At 47.3% G+C, this 24,663-nt stretch overlaps 1 protein-coding gene across 1 annotated transcript in view; it reads left to right on the top strand.

The window, feature by feature from the left end:
• The window catches only part of LOC138293868 (cytochrome P450 2D14-like), a 298,270-nt gene that overhangs the window by 108,332 nt on the left and 165,275 nt on the right, over window positions 1–24,663 (top strand). Inside the window, exons 4-6 of the mRNA XM_069233169.1 lie at window positions 288–448; window positions 9,696–9,858; window positions 16,279–16,674. Of these exons, the coding sequence (XP_069089270.1) occupies window positions 288–448; window positions 9,696–9,858; window positions 16,279–16,674 (720 nt within the window). The remainder of the gene's footprint in view (window positions 1–287; window positions 449–9,695; window positions 9,859–16,278; window positions 16,675–24,663) is intronic.

Here is a 24,663-nt window from a genome sequence, read left to right on the forward strand (position 1 = left end):
TACACGGGTACCTCTAGTGTATTACTACTAAACTTACTTCAAAGGCAGTTTATGAATAGGCTCTTTAGTGCTTCAGTCTCTGTGGCACCATGGCAACATATAGCACGTTTATTCCTTTTCATTTCTTTCACATCTTTAGGCGTTCCTAGATCAAGGATGCTGTTATCTCCATGCTGCATGTCTATTTCTAGGTTGTCCTTGCTTATTAACCATCTCACATCCTAACTACATCCACTTTTGCAAGTGATCAAGGTAATTGTAATCCCTTTTTTTCTCTCTCTGTGCAGGTCATCCGTTTGATCCACATTTTGTTATAAACAATGCAGTGAGCAACGTGATCTGTTCCATCACTTTTGGAGATCGTTTTGAGTATGTTGATAACAAGTTTCGGAGACTGCTGCATCTTTTTGAAGAGTCATTGAAGGCAGAAACAGGATTCCTACCTCAGGTATTAAAGATGATGAAGTGTAGTGGTTTGGTTGAATAATTTCTATATGTAGAAAGAGAAGACTGAATGTTATTAGTGTTGATTCTTCTCTAGAATATTCGCCTCAGTATGCCTGCTCACCGTCTCCATGCCTATCTTCCTCTCATTGTCACCATTTTACTTCCACCTATTCCTCCTCCTTCCCAAACACCATCTCTGCATTGTTTGCCAACCCTCGTTCTAACATGCCTTCTCTGTGACCCTCCTTACTCCTGCTTAGTTTTTAAACAATTCTGCCTTGGCAACTCACTTAAGTATTTTGTTGACTATGAAAGCAGCATAGGGTTAGTCCAGTGCCCAACCCTAATCCCTCTGTTATATTCTATTAATTGCTGTGGGTCTGGGGGAAAGGAAGGAGTGAAAACCAGAGAAAGAGCCCTCTTTACCTAATTGTTGTGCTGCTCCTTTCATGGCCTCTGACATAAGGGGCAACAAGGTAGCGCCTGGGGCACGAAAGAGCAAGCAAGGGGTATCAGTTAATCTTGTTTCCGTATATGTGTACAACCTTTCTGAATGGTTGGCTGACATAAATATGCGCTTGATTTGTGTTCCATAGTAACCCGGAGGACTGCATGTTCAGGTAGAGGTGTTGGTGAGAATTTTATGTTCTGTACTTTCCCATCGTACTCCTGGAGAGAATTCAAGCTGCACTGAAAGAGATATGGGGGTGGGGTTTATGTTCTGTCCAGTGCAGTTTGCTGATGACTTGACTGAGGTTCACTGGAAGGTGATGGCTTGTTATACCAATATATTAGAGTACGTACCAGAGAGTACTAATAGAGGTATGGGGGTGATTTCATGTTAGCCCAACGTGCTTGAGGTCTGGATGGTCTTGGTGTATGTATGTTAGCCCCTAAAATGCTAGGGGTAGCAACAGTCACATCCAATCTTCTGACCCCCCTGATGACATCACAGGATTTAATGGTCCATATTTTGCCTCGCAGCTGCCTCATATTGCCTGTGGAAAATACTACAGCATAATGGGATGGTATGAAGCACAACTCCTAACCACAGCGTTGGTGGTATACCCCAAATTCTGAACTGCAGCACGTAGTGCTGTTACAAATCATAACCCACCTCTCACTATTCCGTCAGTACCCCTCAATGTAAGCTGGACACAGACTGAGGTGCACTAGAACAATGGATGACCATCTTGTTCTTTGCTATCATGGGATGTTGCATGTTGCATGAAGTTCCCTCGTAGAAGAACCCATCAATGGAGGATGAAGACCCGTAGGTTGGCTATTTCGAAACAATAACTAAATGAATAAGGAATTAGCACAATTTGAAGAGTATGATGCACACTGCACCATATTAATGATGGTGCATCATTGGAGAAAGCTCTGAGTATTTCCCTTTTCCTACCAAGTGATATAAAACCAACACTTCATGCATATTAAACGGCTGATAGCAACATAGAGGTTTCAAACATACACACCAGAAAAAAAGCACGTCACCTTGATTTAACAGATTTTCACTGACATCTAGTGAGAAAAAGCAAAATTAATTGAAGAGTGCATTTAAGTTTCTTTCACACTAAGGAAAACTGCCTCAGGACATTGACCAAACTTTCAAAATACTACTTCCTTATACAATCCCGAATAATATATTCAAACACCTTGGCAATATCATGTAGGTGGCGTGGTCCCCACATGGTATCTGACGCTAGAGGTATTCGAGTAAACAGGGTTCCTCTCAGATGTCCACTCGCTGTACAAGACAATATTGCTTCTAAGTGGAGCATGGCATTGTCACATGATGGGGAATGAGATGCAGTGAAAGCAGTGGCAGGTGATTCTGTATTAGGAAGATTTGAGAGGGTAATGCTGAATTGGATTGCGATATACCAATCATTAGAAAATGAGACAGTACAACTGGAGATACAATTACCAAAACAACCAGCCTAATCGAGGACGTCTTTAATAGGAGGCGAATGTTGTTACTGGCATATGGCAATTATGTATATTCATTTATTCTTACTATGGACAGGAGCTCCACAGGGAAGTAAGATACGCTGACATAACTGCATACTGTGGATACTTCGGTAAACATGTATACACTTAACATGGCGCTGATGAATTACCCATTGACTGGAGAATGTAAACTCCCGTAAGAGGTTGTTCATTGCAATCCTATGTGGAATAAATACGAAGTGATTAGGGTGGATCAATTTAAGGATCAGCTTAAGTAACCAAGTCATCACAGATTGTTTTTTCCGAAGTGAATTGCACACCTTTATCAGGTATTAAACCCTCTGGATTGCACTTAATTGAAAGTTCTTCTTCCGGGAAGCCCACTACGATTCTGATATTGGCCATGGCCACTCACTTCACCCGCCACCATTTTGATTGTTAATGAAGCAAACAACATATATCTATCTGAGGAAGATAACTTTTCATATGGGCCAGCTATATCCAAACCTAACTTGGTTCAGCGTTTTTAGGTACCTCAGCTTAAGGATTTGTTTTGCTTTCATTACTACAGGCATACCAAAAGAAGACTTTGACATTATTCTCAATATGCTCATCAGGAATCACCTGTGTGTGCAAAGTTAATGATTTTTCCTCTCAACATGACTGGCGGGACAACATTCTCCTCTCTCACAACTCAGGGGGTCATTACAACACCGGCGGTCGGCGATATTGTGGCGGTAAGCCAACAGCCTACAGGCTGGCGGTACTTACCATCACATTATGACATTGGCTGAAACCAACCCGCCAATGTATCACTCCGACCGCATCGGTGGTAACAGCCGCCAGGCTGGAGATATCCAAACTGTGAGTGGGCCTTCAGTCTTTTCTGGAGCCAAAAGGACTCCTGTCTCCCCTGTTAAAGCCTGAACTGCAGCTGCGCTCTTGGACGCTTACCTGTTTCCTATAGGCAGACAAACAAAAAATCATCCAGGCAATGGGAGACCCCTTTGTGTCCACTTCTCCTAGAAAAACGCCCACTTCAAGAATGTACTAAACGTCTCAAACTGTGCAATCCATATAGCACAGCCCATCAACAAAATCCTGTCTACATAAGTTGCATCCGCAAATTGCATTTCCAAGAAGGGGAAATCTGCCGGCTGTATTGGCAATAGCCGATAAACCAACATGGTACTCAATTTTTACTTCTTTTTTTTCCAATAGGAAGGAAGTGCCCCAGAGACTCCAACTTCCTGTTCCTATCCAGCAGACTCCTACCAGTGCTTTGTCCATCTCCTGGTCCTTTTCACTTGAATTTCGAGGTGGAAGTGTCACTCTCTTTGCTGCTGGATATATACCTTTAAATTTAAGGATTTCGTTTTTGTGATATCACATCATTAAGTTAACACATAAGTGTGTTGTCTCTAGGGCATGCACCAATATTTCTTTATACTTTTAGTTGACTTTTGAATGTCATTGTGGTGGGTGGATTGGAGTTGAGGTAGGGGAGTAGTAATGTTTTTTTTGCATTTCATTTTTTCTCTTTTGTAAAGGGGAACTGTTGCATAGTTCAGTACCTTTTCTCTATGGTTGTTACATTTGCTATATAAATGTATTTTTCTAGGTAGCCCAGTCTTCCAACAGGACATCCAGGCAGTAGGCCCAGTACCAGTCATCAGTGCATAAAAGAAATGTTTCTGTGGTATACGTTTATAAAACAAACATCATTTAGGGCAGGGAAGGCTTTGGATTAAATTAATAATGTTCGCTATGTTTAGTATTGCATGTTTTATTTCTGCAAAAAGTGTATTAAATGTGAATTAATATTTGATGTCATTGGAGGATGTGTGTTGTTTTAAATATTTTTATAGCTCAGTCTTGTTTTGCATTCCTGAATTAATGTTACTGTTTTCTTCAGTGTTACACCATGCCTTCTTTTTCTGGCCTGACTGTGTGAGTGTTTGTCATCGGCCACCCGATGTCTTTGTTCTCCATGCCATGTAGCCAGGGGCTATTTAGTGTAGTTTGCGTCCACAGGTCTGAATATGTTCTTTGTTCCCATGCCTCCCTGATGGCTGTTGTTGTTTGACCATGTGACTGGCAGCCATTTTGTGCATCCAGCCAGTGTACCTTTGCCATCAGCTTGCATGAGTTCTTTGTTCCCCATGCCTCCTTATGCTCGCTGTTGTTGTTTAATCATGTGGCCGACAGCCATTCGTGCATCCAGGCAGTGTGCCTTTGCCATAGGGTTGCATGGATGGATGTGATATCAGTTTAACAATTTGCTGGAGGTTCATTCTAATATATGTAAATTATGAATGATTAGTATAATGAACATTGCTTATGTTACTTGCATTTTTCTGCATTTTTCATTTGCATCTCATTGTCCTTCCCTCACGATACATTTCTTCTCATACTCCCATACACACATCAGTCATTATTTATCATTTTTTAATTGTAAATTTGAAATTTTGTATTTGATTTTTTTTTTTTAATATTAGCTTTTTAAATTAATTTCATTTTATTTATTTTTTGCATTTTGCCTCGATCCATCCATCCACCATAGGTGCACAGCTGCACAAGAGTATTCATTTTTTAATTATAATTCCATTTCCTCCTGTATACCCTGCCTGAAGTGCAGAATTGCAGGCATATCAGCATCATTTATTTTTTAATGATTATTTCATTTCCCTCCAGACCATCTTGCCTGCCATAGGCTCCACCTCGCCTTCATTTTTTAAGGATTATTCAATTTACCCCAGCACCTCCCTAACTACCACATGTGTCTCCTTTAGAATAGATGGACATAAAGCAAAGAGCTATATCAGTATGTTGTGTTGTTCCTGATTGGAAATTACATTTTATGGTAGGGTGGTATGGTTTGACTTTACAATGGTTGGATAAATATTACCTAATTAACCAACCACACTAATATTGCCTTTCTCTGTACTAATTCAACCTGCAACAATGCCATGTTTCACTAACTAAATGTTTTATTTGCTTGATTACACAAGAGAAGAATAGACATCACCCACAGTACTGCCAGGGCCTATACAGTGACTTCAGTCCTCCAGTCTCTTCTGTTTGTGCAGCTTAGTGCCACTGCCAACTACGAGCTTTATGATGGCCCCAAAGAAAGTTGCTCCCAAGAAAGTGGTCAGTGAGAAGAAGCAGCTTTCCAGTATTGGCGTGCCAACCACACCTTCACAGAGGAATCTGGGGGCAGCACTCCTGCCTCAACAGCACCACCCCAACCTAAGCCCAAGACCATGCCTGACAGTGAGACAGCCACTGCAATCATAGTGACGCCGATGAACAGTGATGTTGAATTTGTTTTGTTCCTTTTGCAAAGTAGTTCCCAATCATTTCAGGAAACAGAGCAAAGTAGACAGCAGAAGCAGCCAGCAATAGTAGATATTCCTGAATTTGGAACAGAACAGGAGGTCGAGCTTCCTGCCAAGCAAGGACCTCCTCTTTTAGAACCATTGGCTCCCAGATCTTCAGCAAGGAAAAGAAAAAGGTACTTCTCCACCATCTTCCGCAAGCACCACTTCTGATAATCATAGAGTGGACCCCAGCAGAGTCCAAGAGGCGTGAGGAGAGGCACAGGGAAAAAAAAGTTCCTGAAAACCTTAGATTTATGGAAGGAGATGATGAGAATGACAACAAGCCAGTCATTGTGGAAACTGGCACAGAGGAGTCCAACATTACTCCTTCTATTCAACCTGCTCTAAGGGATGTGGCACAAGTATTACCTCCTACTCCCATATTTGTAAACCCCAGCCGAGACCTGAACCAACCCCTACTTCAGTAGAAGTATGCACTACAGAGAGACAATCAATGATGTACCCACCTACCTCCAGTTCTTCCTCAGGCATTATACTCCTCCCCAGTTTGGGACTTTTTTTATGCTTAGCAAGCAGGAGGAGAACATTGCAATGTACTCCATTTGCTATATGAGTGTTCATTGAGGTAAGTCTGATCCACGTTATGGTACTGGAGGCCAAACGACCCATATGAAAAAAACATCACACAATCAGGTGTGAGGAGCACCTCAAAAAATTGCTGAATCTTGTGGTAGTAAAAGTGAGGGAAACTGCAAATATCAGCTACAAGTCCAATCACGTGGGAGGTCGTGATGAGAAAGAAGAGGGTGACATCCTCATGCAAAGCAGTCCAGTCCCCAGCAGTGTGTCAGAATCACCTGGCTCAGTGACCTCATAATTGCACGAGAAGACTCAGAGTCAGATGGTGACACCACGGCATGCAGTGACTGCCCCACAATGCACATTGAGCCTACCACCACCCACGTCTTGATTGTCACCTGTATCAGTGGCCCCAGGAAAGAAGAAAATACAGGCTACTATTATGGGCATGTTTAGGCAGGAGGGGACTTTGGACTGCAACCACCCAGTGTCACATTTGTACAATGGAAAGCTGGCAAAAATGTTAGCGCTGGTCCTCCCTTTTTTTTTGAAGAAGGAGTGGGATTCTTATAATTTGTGACAGCCATCTGCCCAAAATGGAAGTCGGCCCTATTTTGCAAAGGCTGTTGTTCCAGCACTGCATCACAATGTGCTGCAATTGGTTGAACAAGCTTTGCAGCAAAGTGTTGTACACACTATCCACCTGATGACAGACATATGGACCAGTTGTCATGCAACTGATTACATGTGCATAACTGCACACTGGATCTCTTTTGCATGGGTAACACAACAGCTTTCTACAGGTCTTGTCCCTAAAAAAAAGTTTTAAGAGTGTTTCGCAGCATGCAACAGTAGCCATGTTTGTCATGGAGAAATCACATGCAGCTGCAAACATCTTGGACTAATTTAACAGCAAGGTGTCTGAATGGCTGTGACCCAGTGGTCTCCAAATTGGATTTGATGCCACAGTCTATGGCAGTAACATAGTCAGACAGTGGTTATTTAATTGTCCTGTGTTTGACGCATTGCATCAACCTGGTTGTGCAAGAGTTTCTAAAAAAAGAAGACATAGTCAGCAACATAACGACCTCCTGCAGAAGAATCTGCACTCATTTCAACCATTCTTTTAAAGCCCAGAAGCAGTTCAGGATGACTCAACATACTAAGAGTACCAGTTAAAGCCGTGATACAGGAGGTGCGAACACATTGGAACTCTGCCTGTTACATGTTGCAACGTCTGTTTGAGCGGTACAGACAGATCAATGAGTACGTCATTCAAAGAGAAGGGATGCAGTTGTGAAAACTGTGACCATGGAGGCGGACACATGGGGCCTAGTCAAAGGCCTGACACAGATGCTACTCCCTTTTGAGGTTTTCACACAGGAAGTTAGCAAGGAGGACAGTACGATGGGCCAAGCTAACCCATTGTTGCATCTGCTACAGGACCACCTAAAGAAGGTGTCTGAAAGGTCTGCAGTCACAGGTGTGAATGAAAACCCAGAAGTGCATGCCTTGGTCGCCAGCTTAATCATTTGCTTTTCTTGTAATGCAAGGCTACAAAATGACATCATCTTGTCTAAAGAGTACTTCTGTGCCACACTACTTGATCAACGGTACAAAACAATTGAGCCACTTTCATTCCTTTTTCTGAATGGGATGTTTCAAAATACAAGAGCTGGATTGTTGAGCAAGCTGGACACCAGGAAGAAGAACTGCTGGAACTTAGAGTCCCACTCCACAGTTGTGGGGGGCCACCTTCAACTTCCAGAGAGGGCAGTCTTGCCTCATCACAGCAAGCAACTCCAGCAACAGGAGCACCAGTAACAACCGCAACAGAAGAATCAGACCCAGCCTCTGCATTGGCTTTGTTTCAATTGTCAGGTCTTAAGTCCAGTAAAGAGGTGAATGCAAAAGAGGTTGAGCAAGTTGCAGCACCAATGACCGTTCAGAGGATGTTCCAGGAGTATCTCAATGACCCATTGGTAGATTGGCATGGGAGGGTGCACTAATGGCCAGTGCTCAGCAGGCTGGCAATAAAGTTTCAGGCCTGTCCTGTAGCCAGTGTGTCTGCTGAGCATATGCTCTGTGCTGCTGGCGCAGTTGTTATAGTGAGAAGGACAAGTCTCTCACCTCAAAACTTGGCGAGACTGTCCATGATCAAAATGAGCCAAAATTTTACACCACACGACTACACAGTTCCTGAAACAGCAGATGAGGAGGATTGGTCAGAATCAAGTATGTTAGCTGATCAACTTCTGGGTGAACCACCTGAGCTTGAGAACAAAACTCTAGTTCCCGGACTGAGTATGCCAGTGCCACCATAAAACTTTTTCAGTATTCCTCATTAAACTCCTTTCTTTGCAAAGAAAACCCCCAGCTAGTGGAACATTATGTTTGTGTCTGATTTATGCTGCCCCACCATTTTGTATTCACAATACATGTATGGCCGGATTGGAGCTGGTCCAATGTGCAGTGAAGAAGCCTCAAAATTCCTTCATGACATTGGAGACAGTGCCTGCCAACCTTGCATGCCTGTCCTTTTATTGCATTACTTAGCTGGGCTCCCCCAGATAATCATTGATTTACAAGAGTACCAATACTAAATTTCAATGCGTCGCCTGTGTCCAAGATGCAATTGTGTACCTACTTGTGCTTGGATTGGAAGAGGTAATTACATCTATTGCACCAATGAGTGAATGATTGTGAGTAATGAATGATGTTTTTGTTATGACAGTTGTTGGAGTGTGACTTTTATAATCAATATTAATATGAGAAGCTTGCAATGTAACGTCTAATGAAACCGCATAAAATGTGTTAATGTAGTACTAATGCACACATTTGAAATGTGCCCTCTGGGAGTGGCTACCAATGTATACAATGATTAATTAAACTGAGCAATAATGAATTAATAATGTACTCATGTATGGTTTTGTATTTACGTATCTTAATTAAGAGTTATGTGTTAAGGGTTTGCTAAGTTAATCACTAGGCCTTTATTTAGCATGGGTCTGGGCCTAGCTGCCTGGTCACATATTAACTGTGTTTTTCTAACGTGCAATGTGCTGCCTTCCTGAAGGACACAAAGCACCCCACCTTCACTGCAGAGGAGTTGGAGAAGCTTGTGGACGGGGGTCCTCCCCCAGTACACGCTACTCTACGGTCCTCCAGACCAACAGGTAAGTACACTGGGAGAATGCTGTATGGGCTATGCCTGTGTGGAGAGGGCTGGTTGTAAGAAGGAAGGGGCACAGTTCTGCGTGCATGAAGGACTGTGAATGCATGTGCCACATGGCAAGGGTAGGGATGGGGGCCAATCACTTAGACAGTGCAGTTGTTAATGACTTCTCTTCTTCCCCTGTACATGTCATGTAGGTCAGCGCCCACCAGAAGAAGGATATTTGGCGTGCCATCGCCAAGGACGTCCGGACCCTGGGGGTCCACCACAGACGGAGCACCCACTGCTGGAAAAGATGGGAGGACATTTGCCGCTGGAGCAAGACGATGGCAGAGGCTCAGCTGGTGATGGCCTCCCAATGAAGGACACAAAGCTGTACTTTTCCAGAACCTAGAGACATGCGTGTAGCTGTAGTACATTCTTTCTCATGAGACCCGACTTGCTCAAGGAAACATTCTTGCCGAATGCAACAGTGTAATTCGCAACAGGTGCAAGGTCTAGTGGAAGACAATGGAACTACTGACTGGAGCGACAAGTGTAACTTTTCTTACCTGACAATCTACTCGCTGAAGACGTCAATCACAGGAGCCAATAAACTGCATGAGAACTGTCTTAGGTGAAGATTCTAGTAAGGTGTGTGACGGATTATTGGACAGAGATAGCAATGCACCAAATATTGCCCAATGGGAAATTAGAGACTTGTTCGACAACTTTAATATAACGGCGTGACCCAAGGAGAAGTCAGCCATTCTTAGCCATTCTTACTCTGCCATTACTGAGCCATTACCGAACATTCCACCGAGCCATTACTCTGCCCTACCTTGCTATTCTGAGAGACTTTTGGCCTCATTCCATCCCTGGCGGTCTCTGACCTTTGTCTTTAGCTGTCTTTTACTTTAAACCATCCTCCTCCTATCTTTTGCCTGTTATGCACTTCTCCTCCTTATGAGGGAAGAGTTTTCTTGCTATGCCCTTCTGAGATTTACCTGTTCTATCCTGGCTGATGGCGAGTAGACTGATGTCCTGAGGACAAAGACTAATCCTGCATGTTGACTCATTCTGATGGGTAACTATCTGATGATAAATTATAATTGTCTGTTTGCCTTTTCTTTCTAGGTACCAACTGCTCTTTGATAGAGGCCATAGTTAGATGTTTTCCAAATTCATGTTGGTAAATTGTTTTGCATGAAGCCCAACGAGCTGATGCTAATTAGAGGTTAGTTAAGGAGTTCACTAATATCGGGTGCAAATAGACAAATGACTGAATCCTTGCTTTGTTGAATAATGTACTAATTATACTCTGCTAAAGTTGATTCATGTTGACATCGTGCTTTGTTCTAATGTTCATGACTTATGCTTTGATAAAGTCTTATTCGAGTTGTCAAATTATAGTAGTATTGATGTGCTTATTGATATTGCAACTAATAAATATGATATTAGATTGTAACTAATAGGGAATAAATATCCTAACTCTTACTAGATATGTGTGGTTATTCATGGCTGAAAGGTCATGGTGTGTTTCATTCTTATTAAATGTTATTGATTAGTTTGATTGACTAGTTATTGATCTATTGATTGAAATGCTAGGCGGATATCTCGTTCTTGGAAGTCCCCAAACGTGGTCAAAAGATTAATTGGCCTAAAACGAGTCCCCTTATAAGTTAAATTAACAAGGATTGGACGTGTTATCAGTTCTGGTAGCAGAGGACGGTTTCGGCCCTTTGGGGCCCTAGGACGAAGGACCACTATTTGAAAATTGTTTTTGAGATAATGCAAATTGTAGAGATGATGTGCCCCTAAGTCTCAAATTAGTTTCCCAGAATCTCGGAGCTTGCTGAAGTGATTTGGGTGTGTTCTCGGCGTTCTAGTGATAGTGTGAGTGAAATAGGGTTTGCGCTTGCACAGCTTATGCACACCACAGGTGAATTGTGAGGTTTGTGAGAAATGTAGGCCAAGTGATGTTTTAGTAGGAGTGTGCGTACTCCGCAGTATGAGAGTAGGGAAGTCGGCGAACTTCATGTGAGTGTGGCGCTTTGTGCTAAAAAATTGTCCACGTGGTTGTTGGTGATGAACGGACCCTGCGTAGTCTAAGACTCCTGAGTATATTGATGGTTTATGTTGTAATTTGCGCTGTTTAATAGGTCAATCGGGCGTGGTTGACGAGTCAAGTTTGAGTCATAGTGAGTGAATGAAAACTTCCATGGAGATTTGGTAAGTTCTAAAGTGCACTAGGACGAACCATTGACAAGTAGAGAGTAGAATTTGCGGGTCAAATTTTGCTTGCGAGTGCGGGATCTGAGAAGGAGAGAGTAGCGGCCGAGGCTAAAAGCAAAATCTCTGTAAAGTTCTGAAGTAATTGTGTTACCCTTCCTGTAGTAAACCGGCAAATTTGAAGTTTTTTGTTAGTGCTCGCGATATATTGCATTAGTTTTAGTGTGAATCGAGAGTGAAGAAGACAAGCAGCAAGACTTTGTCAGCCGCAGTGTGTGTGAGTGCGACGTCATTAGAGCCGCGCTGAGATAGGTCAGTTAGTGAGAAGGGCTGCGCACGGATTGTTAGCCGTCCGTGAGAGGCAATTGGTTGAGAAGGTAGGCGAAGAGAGTTCTGGGAATTAAAGTCACTTCCTGATTCGATTGTATACAAAATAAAAGACGCAAAAATGAAGTTTTTCAAGGCTTTAAAGAGCGCTTTGAGGGGAGATGTGTACATTACCTCGAGTGTGGGGGAGCCTACACTGCCAGAGGATACACCGGCTTATGCCGTAATGGAGGAGGGGGGAGTCGCGCCATGTCTTTGGCTAAAGCAATGGTCCAAAATGACAGAGAAAGACGGATGTTTGGCGTTTCCGGAGCACGGAATGTTCAATATAATGATTTTGGAAAATTTGCGGAAGGTGTTAAATGAGCAAAAGCCACCTCCAGGGCCAGCACACTGAGGCATTAGCAATTTGGGAACTGATGGTCATACGACAATGGCAACAGAAATTTGAGGGGAGAATGAGGAAAGCAGAAAAGACGCTAGCGGAGGCTAGGTGGGATAGCGAGCACAGGATTTGGAGAAGGGAGATAATAGATGGAGTTAGGATGTTTCTGGCAATAACTCAAGAGCCTGGAACTTGAGGAGGGAAAGCCACTTGTAAAACTGATAAGGGGTCTAGCAAAGAAAAGGAGACTAAGAAGTCCTGGGCAGAGGCAGATGACTCAGATGATGATGAGTTCCTTAATCAGTTGCTACATGATCGACCGACACCATATGCCCTAGATGACAATAGACTAAGTACTAGTGTAGGTCCTATAAATTCAACGCAGAACCAGGGAACAACAAATACGGCACAGGTTAATACCGGTGTGACGCCAGTTCCGATACAGAATAGTGTCAGTGTGTCCACTGCTCCAGAGTTACAGACACAGTTACAGCCACCAGCAGTTCAGAGGCTCTATCCTGATATTAGAGACTACTACGAACTTGATGGTGCCGTCTGATCCGGCATATACGAGACCAAAATTAGTGCAGATTGAGCCAACTCCAATCTTACTGCCTCAGACACAGCAACAGATGGTTCCGAATTATACCTCGGTCACGGGACCGCAGTTAGCTACAGCACCGATAATAAATCAGAATATGGGGGCTAATGCTCCACAGGTTTTGGGAAGCAGGCAGTTGCCAGCCGCCATATCCTTACCTAATACAGTTGGTCCGTCAGTACTGTTGTATGCACAGGCCAAGCCTAGTGTATGCGATCAGGGAGTAATGACCTAAGAGATGACAAGAGGAGAGTTTGTAGGGAGCTCTCAAGGGGTAACTCCAGTGGAACAAACAATAGAGAGATATATATCCTTTTAGACTTCAGTCGGATAGGGGTTCCTCCAGATACCATGAGACAATCAGGTTTGGGACTGCTGACTCCGCAGAACTCAAGTGCGAATGTTCCGCAGACACCAATGATGCAGGCTGGAAATATCTCCTTGCAAGGTTCAACTGCGCAACAACTGAACGAATGGTTAGACAAGTTAAATTCACCACAGACTACTACTGTGACAGCAGAGCGGTCGGAAAGAAAGGAATACCTGAATTTTGTGATGTTGGGCATGAAAGCCGCTGAGCTATTAGAGGGGAGCATGGGAGTGAACAGGCTAGAGTCATACACTGAAGCGGAATTGAGGTATCTGTGCACAAAGATAACTAAAGAAGTGAGCAAGGTGCACTAGAAGTTGGCAAACCTGGCAGATAAATATGGCATGGACTTAGACAATACTAAACATCTTAAGAGAAGCTACAGCTTAGATTTTGAGCCTAAGGATTTTGATCACATGAGGTCTACTGGGATGAAGGCACACCTTAAAGAAATACTGCAGAGTGCACAAGTTTGGGGAGCCTTAGAGAAGTGGGAGGGCAGATGGGCAAAGAAAAGAGATTAAAGGAAAAGTGACTGCTTGGAGCAGCAGCAGGCGAAATCAGTGCCTGATACAGGTACAATAAAAATGCTACCCATGAGAGAGACAGCTGGAGGGGTTCTTGTTCATGTACCATGGTCTAGAGGTGACATTCTGTCATTCTCAAATGACTTTCCCAGGCTGAGGGAAAAGCTAATAGAGTGGTATCAGCAGATGACAGGTTTGTGAAGCTTGCGAAGTGTCTTTGGGAAGATTAGAATACTCTTTTTGAGATTATAGTTCCAGCTGATTTGTGGCTTGAATGCAAGAGAAGTGTTGATTGGCCAACAGCGGAACCAGCAAGGGACAGAGCTAAAGGAGCACCATCTCCTGACGTAATGAGGTACTACTATAAGGTGATTGAATTTTTGAAGCAGAAGGTGTCGCAGCAAAATATTGATTGGCAAAAGATTGATCGAACGGCACAGGAGGCCAAAGAATCGATGTATGCCTACTATGAGAGGTTGTTGAAAGCGTTCAACCACTACAGTGGTCATAGAGGCAAAGGACATGAATCACCTTGTGTTCAGGTTTGTTGAAGGACTGAGGCCAGAGATTAGCCAGATGATTAAGAATCATTTGATCTTTTGGCAAGCGAAGCCGATTGATGAGGTGTTGCAGTATGTGAAATACTGTAGTGCCAAAATTGAGTTGAAGCAGAGAAAGTTGAAGGAGAAGGTGATGGTAATGCAAATTAAGGCGGCACAAGCAGGGATGCAGGGAAATGGTTTACAGCAGATGGTGCAACAGCCGCAAGGAAAGGGATGTTTCAGACGCAAGTGAGAGGCAGAGGTTTGAGGAGGCTATGTGAACCGTGGTCCAGATATGAATAACGTAGTGGTTCAAATTTATGTGCAGGGGATGAAGAAGGTGTTACCCTGTCATGCTTGCGGGGGCGTCGGACATTGGAAGCGGGAGTGCCCAATGATGGTGCAGGAGGGTGTTGTTCAACAAAGCAATGATGTTAATGCATTCCAAAATGTTAAAGGACCAAGAATGAGGGGTCAAAATCCAAACTTCCAAAGTAACATGGTTCAGATGCAGGGTCTTCAACCCATGCAACAAGTGCAGATGCCACGTGTACAACCAGTGCAGATGCAGCAAGTGCAACAGCAGATTCCTGTGGTACCTAGACAGCAAATGCAGTTGCCCTTAGCCCCAATGGGACAGCAACAGGTGATGCTTTCTCAACAGGTCACAAGTCAAGGAATGAGTCAAAATAACGCAGTACAACGGATCCCATTGCGTGGTGAGAATGGAATAAATGATGAATGGTCGGATGAGAGCTCAGATGGTGAGGAGTGCAGGCTTGCAGCGTCCTTAGAAGTAGATCAGAGAGGGCCCTATGTGCAAGGGAAAGTGTTGGGTCACAAGGTTTCATTCTTGGTTGACACAGGAGCTATGCGCTCTACAGCCAGAAGTGCAGAGGTTCCGAAATTGCCTCTTTCAGGATGTACAATCAGGGTAGTAGGAGTGGAAAATCAGCTCCTGACTAACCCGATTACAGATCCGGTTTAGGTTGAGATCAGCACTTTTCAGGGATTGCACAGATTTGTGGTTTGTGACTCAAGTCCTGTGTCCCTACTGGGAAGAGACTTACTGTGCAAGACGAGGTGTTCTATCACCTGTTCCAATGAAGGGATTGAGGTGCAGACAAACAGTGACGATGAAGGGGATGACGGTCAGATATCAGATCCTGAAACGGAGACCACAGATGAGGAATACCCCCTGATAAGCTTCTTCCCAATGTTCACAGTGACTGATCTGCCAACGGATTTGCAGGGGACAGTAAAGGAGAAAGGGGGGGATTTGACAGGAAAGGAAGTGGGTCTGATAAAAGGAGTAGAACCAGTTAAGGTCAGTGTGAAGCCAAATGCTGTGTTCCCTCAGGTACCGCAGTACCATATGGCGCAAGATGTCCTCATACAGGTAACACAGATAACTGCAGACTTCGTGAAACAAGGGGGCCTGAAAGAAGTGATGAGCAGTCCATGTAATTCACCTATAATGGGACTGAGAAAGCCTTGTGGGAAAGTTCGAATTGTACAAGACTTGAGGAAGATTAATGACATAGTGGTGAAATGTTGCCCAGTAGTCCCAAATCCAGCTGTGATCATGTTCCAGGTTCCATGTGATGCAGAATGGTTCTCAGTCATTGATTTGTCCCAAGCATTCTTTTCTTTGCCTCTTCATGAGGACAGCCAATTTCTTTTCAGTTTCAAATTCTTGGATAAGGTCTACAGTTGGTGTAGAATTCCTCAAGGGTTTTCGGAATCACCGTCCATCTTCAATCAGATATTGAAGAAAGATTTGGGGTCATTGGAGTTGCCTTTTCAATCGACTCTAGTGGAGTACATTGATGATTTGTTGATTGCATCCAAAGCAAGAGATGATTCCAAATACGATACCATTGCCTTACTAAACCACTTGGGAAAGAACGGGCATAAGGTGTCCCCAAAGAAGCTGCAATATTGTCAGAAAGAGGTGAAATACTTAGGTCATCTAATTGAGAAAGGGTCGAGGAAAATATCCAAGGAAAGCGTGACCGCCCTATTGCAGATGAATCCCCCAACAACACGGAGAGACGTTAGGATGTTTCTGGGAATGGTGGGCTACTGTCCGCAGTGGATCCTGAATTTCTCAGTCATCTCCAAGCCATTGGTGAAACTGACGGTTCAGGATGGCCCAGATGTACTAACACTGACAGAGAAAGAAATGAAGGCGTTTACTGAGCTGCTTGAGTGTATGTGTAGGGCTCCAGCTTTAGGTATGCCTGATTACATGAAGCCTTTTGTCCTGTTTTGTCATGAATGTGATGCATGTTTCTTGTCTGTCCTAACACAGCAAACCGACCAGTAGCATATTTTTCAGCTACTTTGGACCCAGTTGGCTTAAGATGCCCTACCTTGCCATTCTGAGAGACATTGGGGGTCATTACAATATTGGCGGTAAAAGCTGCTTACCGCTGTGCAGAAGACCGCCAAGACACTGCTGCGGAATTCCGCCACAGCTATTACGACCCACATCTCGAAATCTGACAAAATCCAGACACCCACACAAATCCGCCACACCAAAGGTCAGTGATAAACTGGCAAAAACAAATCCTCCACCGTCACGCCAACAGAAATACGGCCACACTATCACGACCCACGAATCCACGTGGCGGTCTTTCAACCGCGGTATCCCATTGGCGGTACACACCGCTGCACTCAAAATACACACACACATACAAAACACCGCCACATTGGACAATTCCAAATACACACACCTGATACACATACACACACCACTCCCACACACCCAGTACACTATAAAACACCCACCCACATCACCCACAAACCCCTACGACCACAATTACAGAGATAAGGCCAGATAGAGACACTACAAACCACTACCAAGCATCCACAGGCACACCAGACCATCACCCACACTACTTCCACGCACAAAACACCACACACCACTACATATCACCACACTTATCACCACATACACCACCCCACACATCACCTACACCACCCCATGGCACGGCAAAGACACCCCAGGTTCTCGGAGGAGGAGCTCAGGGTCATGGTGGAGGAAATCGTCCGGGTAGAGCCACAGCTATTTGGAGCACAGGTGCAGCACACCTCAATTGCAAGGAAGATGGAGCTATGGAGAAGCATAGTCGACAGGGTCAACGCAGTGGGACAGCACCCAAGAAATCGGGACGACATCAGGAAGAGGTGGAACGACCTACTGGGGATGGTGCGTTCCGTGGTCAAGACACCACATCGCGGTACAGCGGACTGGCGGCGGACCCCCACCTCCTCCCCCACAACTAACAACATGGGAGGAGCAGGTCTTGGAGATTCTGCATCCTGAGGGCCTCGCAGGAGTAGATGGAGGAATGGACTCTGGTAAGTTAAACCTTTAACTACCATATCCCCCACCCCACCTGCATGCTATCACAGACCCTCACCCTCGCCCCCTCCCCTATCACTCCAACTCCTCACTAATGTACTAATAACACAAACCACCCATCCCAACACCAAGCCCTGCATGACACAACAAAGCATGGACACCCATCACTAAAGCATGCCCACTGCACATACCCAAACACCCCCCTCAACCATCATCACACAAGCCCCCACACAGGAATGCTAGCACTGGGGTACACGCTCACCCACCCATTGCACACCATGACACACACAGATGCAATAATCATGCTTTTACACCCCTGCAGGACCACTACCCAACGTCACCAGACAGGAGGGTCCAGACATCTCCAACCCACCCACAGAAGAGGCCCACAGTGGTGACAGCAGCTCTGTCCAACTGGATCCAGATGACCAGCCCGGACCATTGTGGGCCTCGGTACAGTCGGTTCCCCACACCCAGTCATAGGCCACCACAGAGCTTCCAACCACTAGTAACACCAGCACAGCACCCACCCAGCGGGCCCATACCTCCGTCCCCAGGACACGTCAATCAGCAGTGTGTCCACCAGTACAGGGAACCCAGGATAACCCACCACCCCAACAACAACAGTGACCTGGGTGCAGTGGTAGTGGGCACACGGTCCAGGGGACAGAGGCCCAGGAACACAGGGGAACTGGGAGGGCTGCTGTGCGACAGGGGGCGGACAGGCCTAGGGAACCCACTCTCCACGAGGCCCTCACCTCCATCATGGGAGCATACCACCATTCCCAGGAGACAATGGCAACGGTCCTGTCCAAGTTTCAGGAGACCCAGCGCATGCAGGAGGAACAGTATTTGGGGTTCAGGGAGGAACTCAGAACCATCAGCTCCGCCCTGGGCACCATCGTAGGGGTGCTGAAGGAAATACTGAACACCAGGAGGGACACTGTGGCACTCCGAGGGGCCCCTGACACTAGCCTGGATGATGAACTGCCCACCACCTCTGCCGGCGCTAGTGGACAGGAGGCACTGCCACAGGACCACCACACCAGCACCCCACCCCCTGCAGATGGAGAACCACCCCGCGAGCGGTCCCTGAGATCCAGGAACAAGACAGAGCATGATGCCAAGACCACCGCCAAGAAATGAAACCACCCTGATTGTCATCCCACTGTCCCACTTTGTAACCCTGTCCAAATTTAAACTGCCCCAGCTCCACTTCCTATGCCCATATGGGCAATGCACATGTGAGACTAATAGACTGGACTCTGCCATGGACATTCCTCCACCAACACCCCAGCCCATTTAACAACCCCCCTCCAATATTTAGCACATCAATAAACACCCTTGAAGCACAAAACAATCTGGAGTCAGTCTGTGATTTTGAAAATGTGTATTAGCAATGACAGTGACAAAATGCGTTTTCAAATGTAATGTCAACATACCTATGTCACACATCTCAAGTCCATGAGGAATCTAAGCAGATGACACACGTTGGAAACCACACCTGTGAAACCGTAAGGGAAATGTACAACTCAGTTACCATATACTGGTTGAAATCGACAGACAGGATAGAGGTAGAAGTGTGAAAGTACTCGTAGTAGGCAGGAATGTGTTCACACCTGTGTGTCACTGGAAATATTGCTGGCTATCAGAGTCCCTGTTGTCAATGTCTTCTTCCTCTGCTTCCTCCTCATCACTGTCCACAGGCTCCACAGCTGCCACAACACCATCATCTGGACCATCCTCCTGCAGAAAAGGCACCTGTTGTCGCAAAGTTGTGAAGCATACAGCAGGCCACGATGATCTGGCACACCTTCTTTGGTGAGTAGAATAGGGATCCACCTGTCATATGCAGGCACCTGAACCTGGCCTTCAGGAGGCCGAAGGTGCGTCCGATCACCCTCCTAGTACGCCCATGTGCCTCATTGTAGCGTTCCTCTGCCCTGGTCCCGGGATTCCTCACTGGGTTCAGTAGCCATGACAGGTTGGGGTAACCAGAGTCACCTAATAACCACACCCGGTGCCTCTGGAGTTGACCCATCACATAAGGGATGCTGCTACTCCGCAGGATGCAGGCGTCATGCACAGAGCCAGGGAACATAGCATTTACCTGGGAGATGTACTGGTTTGCCAAACATGCCATCTGTACATTCATCGAATTATAACTCTTCCGGTTCCTGTACACCTGTTCACTCCTGTGGGGGGGGGACCAGAGCTACATGGGTCCCATCAATGGCACCTATGATGTTAGGGATATGTCCAAGGGCATAGAAGTCACCTTTAACTGTAGGCAAACCCTCCACCTGAGGGAAAACGATGTAGCTCCGCATGTGTTTCAGCAGGGCAGACAACACTCTGGACAACACGTTGGAAAACATAGGCTGGGACAGCCCTGATGCCATGGCCACTGTTGTTTGAAATGACCCACTTGCTAGGAAATGGAGCACTGATAGCACCTGCACTTGAGGGGGGATCCTTGTGGGATGGCGGATTGCTGACATCAGGTCAGGCTCCAACTGGGCACATAGTCCCTGGATTGTGGCACGGTCAAACCTGTAGGTGGTGATCAAATGTCTTTCCTGTATTGTCGACGGGTCCACCAGCGGTCTGTATACCGGAGGATTCCGCCATCTCCTCAAATGTCCCAGCAGACGGTGCCTAGAAATGACAACAGCGACCACAGAGTCAAACAACTCAGAGGTATGTACCCACAGTCTACACAGAACACCATTCATACACAAAATGTGGCCTGTATTTGTGTTGTGAGACAAGGCCTAGGTCTGTATGACACAGTTGGTAATTAGGGCATGTGGGCCCCTGAAATGGCAGCTGTCTGACCTCTAAACTGGGACAATGGGATGTGAGGTAATTGCCCTGGCATTGTACACCGTCGCGGTAGGCTGTCGAAGACCGCAGCACAATGCTGCATTGGTTAACATTGGACCCTATGGGTCCAAGGAGCCAATGACGATGTACGCCGCGGTGATGGTACGCACCGCCGTGGATGTGACCGCCATTTTCTATCTGTTCAATTACTCGATACCTGATCTTCGACAGGAGAGGACCTACACTGCAAGTGCTGCTGTGACCTCGGTCTGGAAGAGACAATGTCTCGTGCGTCTGGGGAAAGGGCCCCTGCCTTCACTGCAGAGGAGTTGGAGAAGCTCGTGGATGGGGTCCTCCCCCAGTACACGCTACTCTACGGTCCTCCAGACCAACAGGTAAGTACACTGGGAGAATGTTGTATGGGCTATGCCTGTGTGGAGAGGGCTGGTTGTAAGAATGAAGGGGGCACAGTTCTGCGTGCATGAAGGACTGTGAATGCATGTGCCACATGGCAAGGGTAGGGATGGGGGCCAATCACTTAGACGGTGCAGTTGTTAATGACTTCTCTTCTTCCCCTGTACATGTCATGTAGGTCAGCGCCCACCAGAAGAAGGATATTTGGCGTGCCATCGCCAAGGACGTCCGGACCCTGGGGGTCCACCACAGACGGAGCACCCACTGCCGGAGAAGATGGGAGGACATTCGCCGCTGGAGCAAGAAGATGGCTGAGGCTCAGCTGGGGATGGCCTCCCAACGTGGGAGGGGTGCCCGTAGAACCATGACCCCCCTGATGTTCTGGATCCTGGCGGTGGCCTACCCTGAGTTGGATGGGCGCTTGAGGGCATCACAGCAGACACAAGGGGGTGAGTACACTATCATTCAGCGGACTATGCGCGCAGTGAAGGTGTCTGGGTTGGGGAGGAGGGCTGTGGGTTTCCCTAGGCCAGGGCGAGTTCCGTAGGCTAGGCCCCTCCGTAATGCAGGCCATGTGGCCCCCCAGCACACCTCTATAGAGTGCCAAGTACAGGTATTCATGCCCCTGTGTCATGTATGTGTGCAGATGTCGTCCATAGCCATGTAGGCCATATCCCAGGAATTGCATCTGTAGAGCCCAACAGCGCGACTTAGTGCAGGGTGCTGCTGTGTCTGTATTGTCCACCAACGGTAGCGGTAAACCATGCACTCAACCTGTCTTTCATCTGTCGTCCCCCCCTTTTTGTGGTCTCCCTGTTCTTGTGTGCATCAGCATCATCAGGCGGAGGTACAGTGGCACCGGAGCACGAGGGAGCTGCATCCCACATGGACATGGAGGCCCACACCACGGACTCAGAATACACCAGTGGGACGGAGGGCGAGGGGAGCACCACGGCGGTCACAGGATCTGCAACGAGCGACACAGACTCGTCCTCCGATGGGAGCTCCCTTGTGGTGGCAGCAAAATCTGTGCCCCCCACTTATACAGGTACAGCCGCCACCCCCCCTACCAGCACCGCCCTCCCAGCAGCCCCTCAGCCTTTGCCCCGTGCCCGCTCACCCTGGAGGGTGGGCATCACCTTCGCCCCAGGCACCTCAGCCCCTGCCCCTGTCACCTCTGCTGCCCTCAGTGAGGAGGCCATTGACCTCCTCAGGTCACTCACTGTTGGGCAGTCTACCATTTTGAATGCCATCCAGGGTGTAGAAAGGGAATTGAAACACACAAATGCATTCCTGCAGGGCATTCATTCTGGTCAGGCTGCCCTTCATCGAACCCTGCAAACTCTGGCCTCAGCACTGATGGCAGCCATTGTCCCTGTGTCTAGCCTCCCCCCTCCAACTTCCTCCACCCCGACCCAATCCCCTGTACCTCAGCCTATCCCAAGCACACCTACAGACCAGCATGCACACATGTCAACACACAAGGGAAGCTCAGGCAAACATAAGCACCACACATTCCACAGGCACTCACACAAGCATCACACACATACAGACACACCAACATCCACTGCCTCCACTGTGTCCCCCTCGTCGTCGTCTCCCTCCTCCCTCCCAGTCTCATCTACACTCACACCTGCATGCACTACCACTACAGCCACTACGTCCCGCACCAGCACACCCACCAGCACACCCCTCTCACGTGCACTCACCGCCCCCACTCCCATTTACACATCCCCTGTGTCCTCTCCCAGTGTGTCTGTGATGCCCCCTTCCAAGATACACAAACGCAGGCACACACCCACCCAACAGCCATCCACCTCACGACAGCCTCCAGCCCATGCACCTGCACCCAAATCCACAAAACGTACACCTCCTACAACCACCACCTCTTCCTCCACTCCCAAACCCCCTCCATCTACCCATCCCAGTGTCTCCCAAAAACTTTTCCTGGCCCCCCTTAACCTATTTCCCACCACCCCCGTCCAACTCATAGGTCCCGTACTAGCACCTCAGCCAAAACATCTCCGGAACCAGTGGTGCCTGTTGTTACAGGTATGTGGAGTGCACCGGCCACCAGGCCAGCCAGTGTGGCACGGAGCCACAGCACAGCCAGTCCCCCCCGTGAAGCACCAGAAGTTGGACAGTGCCCGGCGGGAGAGGGGGAAGACTCCAGCCAGCAAAGCCGCTCACAAGGGTCCCGGGGGGAGTGTCATCTCAGCTGTGACTCCTCTCAAGGTGTGGAAGGGGCAGAAGAAATCTCCAAAGTCTGGGAGGAGCAGCACGGCGGAGAGGACTGCCATCATCCCCGCTGCCCAGGAGGCCACCGCCAGAGTCACTGGCCAGGAGGCCAGCCCCATCGTCACTGGCCAGAAGGCCACCGCCAGAGTCACTGCCCAGGAGGCCAGCCCCATTGTCACTGCCCAGGAGGCCACCGCCAGAGTCACTGCCCAGGAGGCCAGCCCCATCCTCACTGGCCAGGAGGCCACCGCCAGCCAAAGCCCAGCTGGCCAGGAGGGCCCCGCAACCACAGCCCAGCTGACCCATGAAGGACCGCCAGCCACAGCCCTGCTGGGCAATGAAGGACCGCCTTGGCAAGCACCGCTGAACAGGTCAGGGACCGCTGAACAGGGCAAAGACCGCCATGGAATGCACCGCTAGCCCATTTGCGGCAGGGGCAGTGACGCAACTGGGACCGTCACGGGTGTGTGCTGCACTCTGGGCACCAGTCCCCCTCCAGAACCAGTGGAGACTGTTATCCACTTGAGAGACTGTGGCTTTGCACTCCCCAGGATTGAACAGTGGGCAAACCACCCACTGTAGAGACTTGAGAGACTGTGGCTTTACACTCCCCAGGATAAAGCAGTGGGCAAACCACCCACTGTAGAGACTTGAGAGACTGTGGCTTTGCACTCCCCAGGATACATCAATGGGCATGGAGCCCCCTCGTGGATCTGGCGTGGTGCACTCATCCGGCTGAGGTGCCCCCCCTTCCCTTCCCCCTGAGGGGCCTGTTGTATTCCTTTCTGATGCCCGAGCAGTGTTCTTTCCGTTTTGATCAGGTATCTTGTGTGGGCCTCGCCCATGCATTTTGGGCCCAGTGGTCTACGGACAATGAATGGTGCATTACCTGCAATACTAATCGTGGTGTATATTTTGTTGATAGTGTATATATGTATATATTTGCTTACTGTATTTTGATATACTACAATGGTTCAACTCATTTCCTTTTGTGTTTTCATTCTTCCGGGGGGGTTGGGGGGTGTTTCTGTAATGTATGGATATGCATTGGTGTGTGTGTTGTAGTGGGTGAGGGTCGGGGTGGGGGTTGGGATGTTGGTTGTGTGTGTCCCTGTGTTTTTGGCTCCCTCCTCCCCTATGTCGTAGGTGAGGTACTCACCATGCTCTTTGCCGCCGGCGTTGATGATCCTCGTATAGGAGCAGGAAGACTATCGCTGGCAGAATATGGAGTTCCAGCTCCATACTGACCCTCTTCCTCGTGGGGTGTGTAGAGGTGAGCGTTTTCCCTTTGAAATGGCTGTTACCGCCGTGTTTTTATCCGCGGTGAATCCGCCCAGGAAAAGGTGGCGGATTG

Source organism: Pleurodeles waltl, chromosome 4_2 (assembly GCF_031143425.1).
Source record: "Pleurodeles waltl isolate 20211129_DDA chromosome 4_2, aPleWal1.hap1.20221129, whole genome shotgun sequence".
Lineage (NCBI taxonomy): Eukaryota > Metazoa > Chordata > Amphibia > Caudata > Salamandridae > Pleurodeles > Pleurodeles waltl.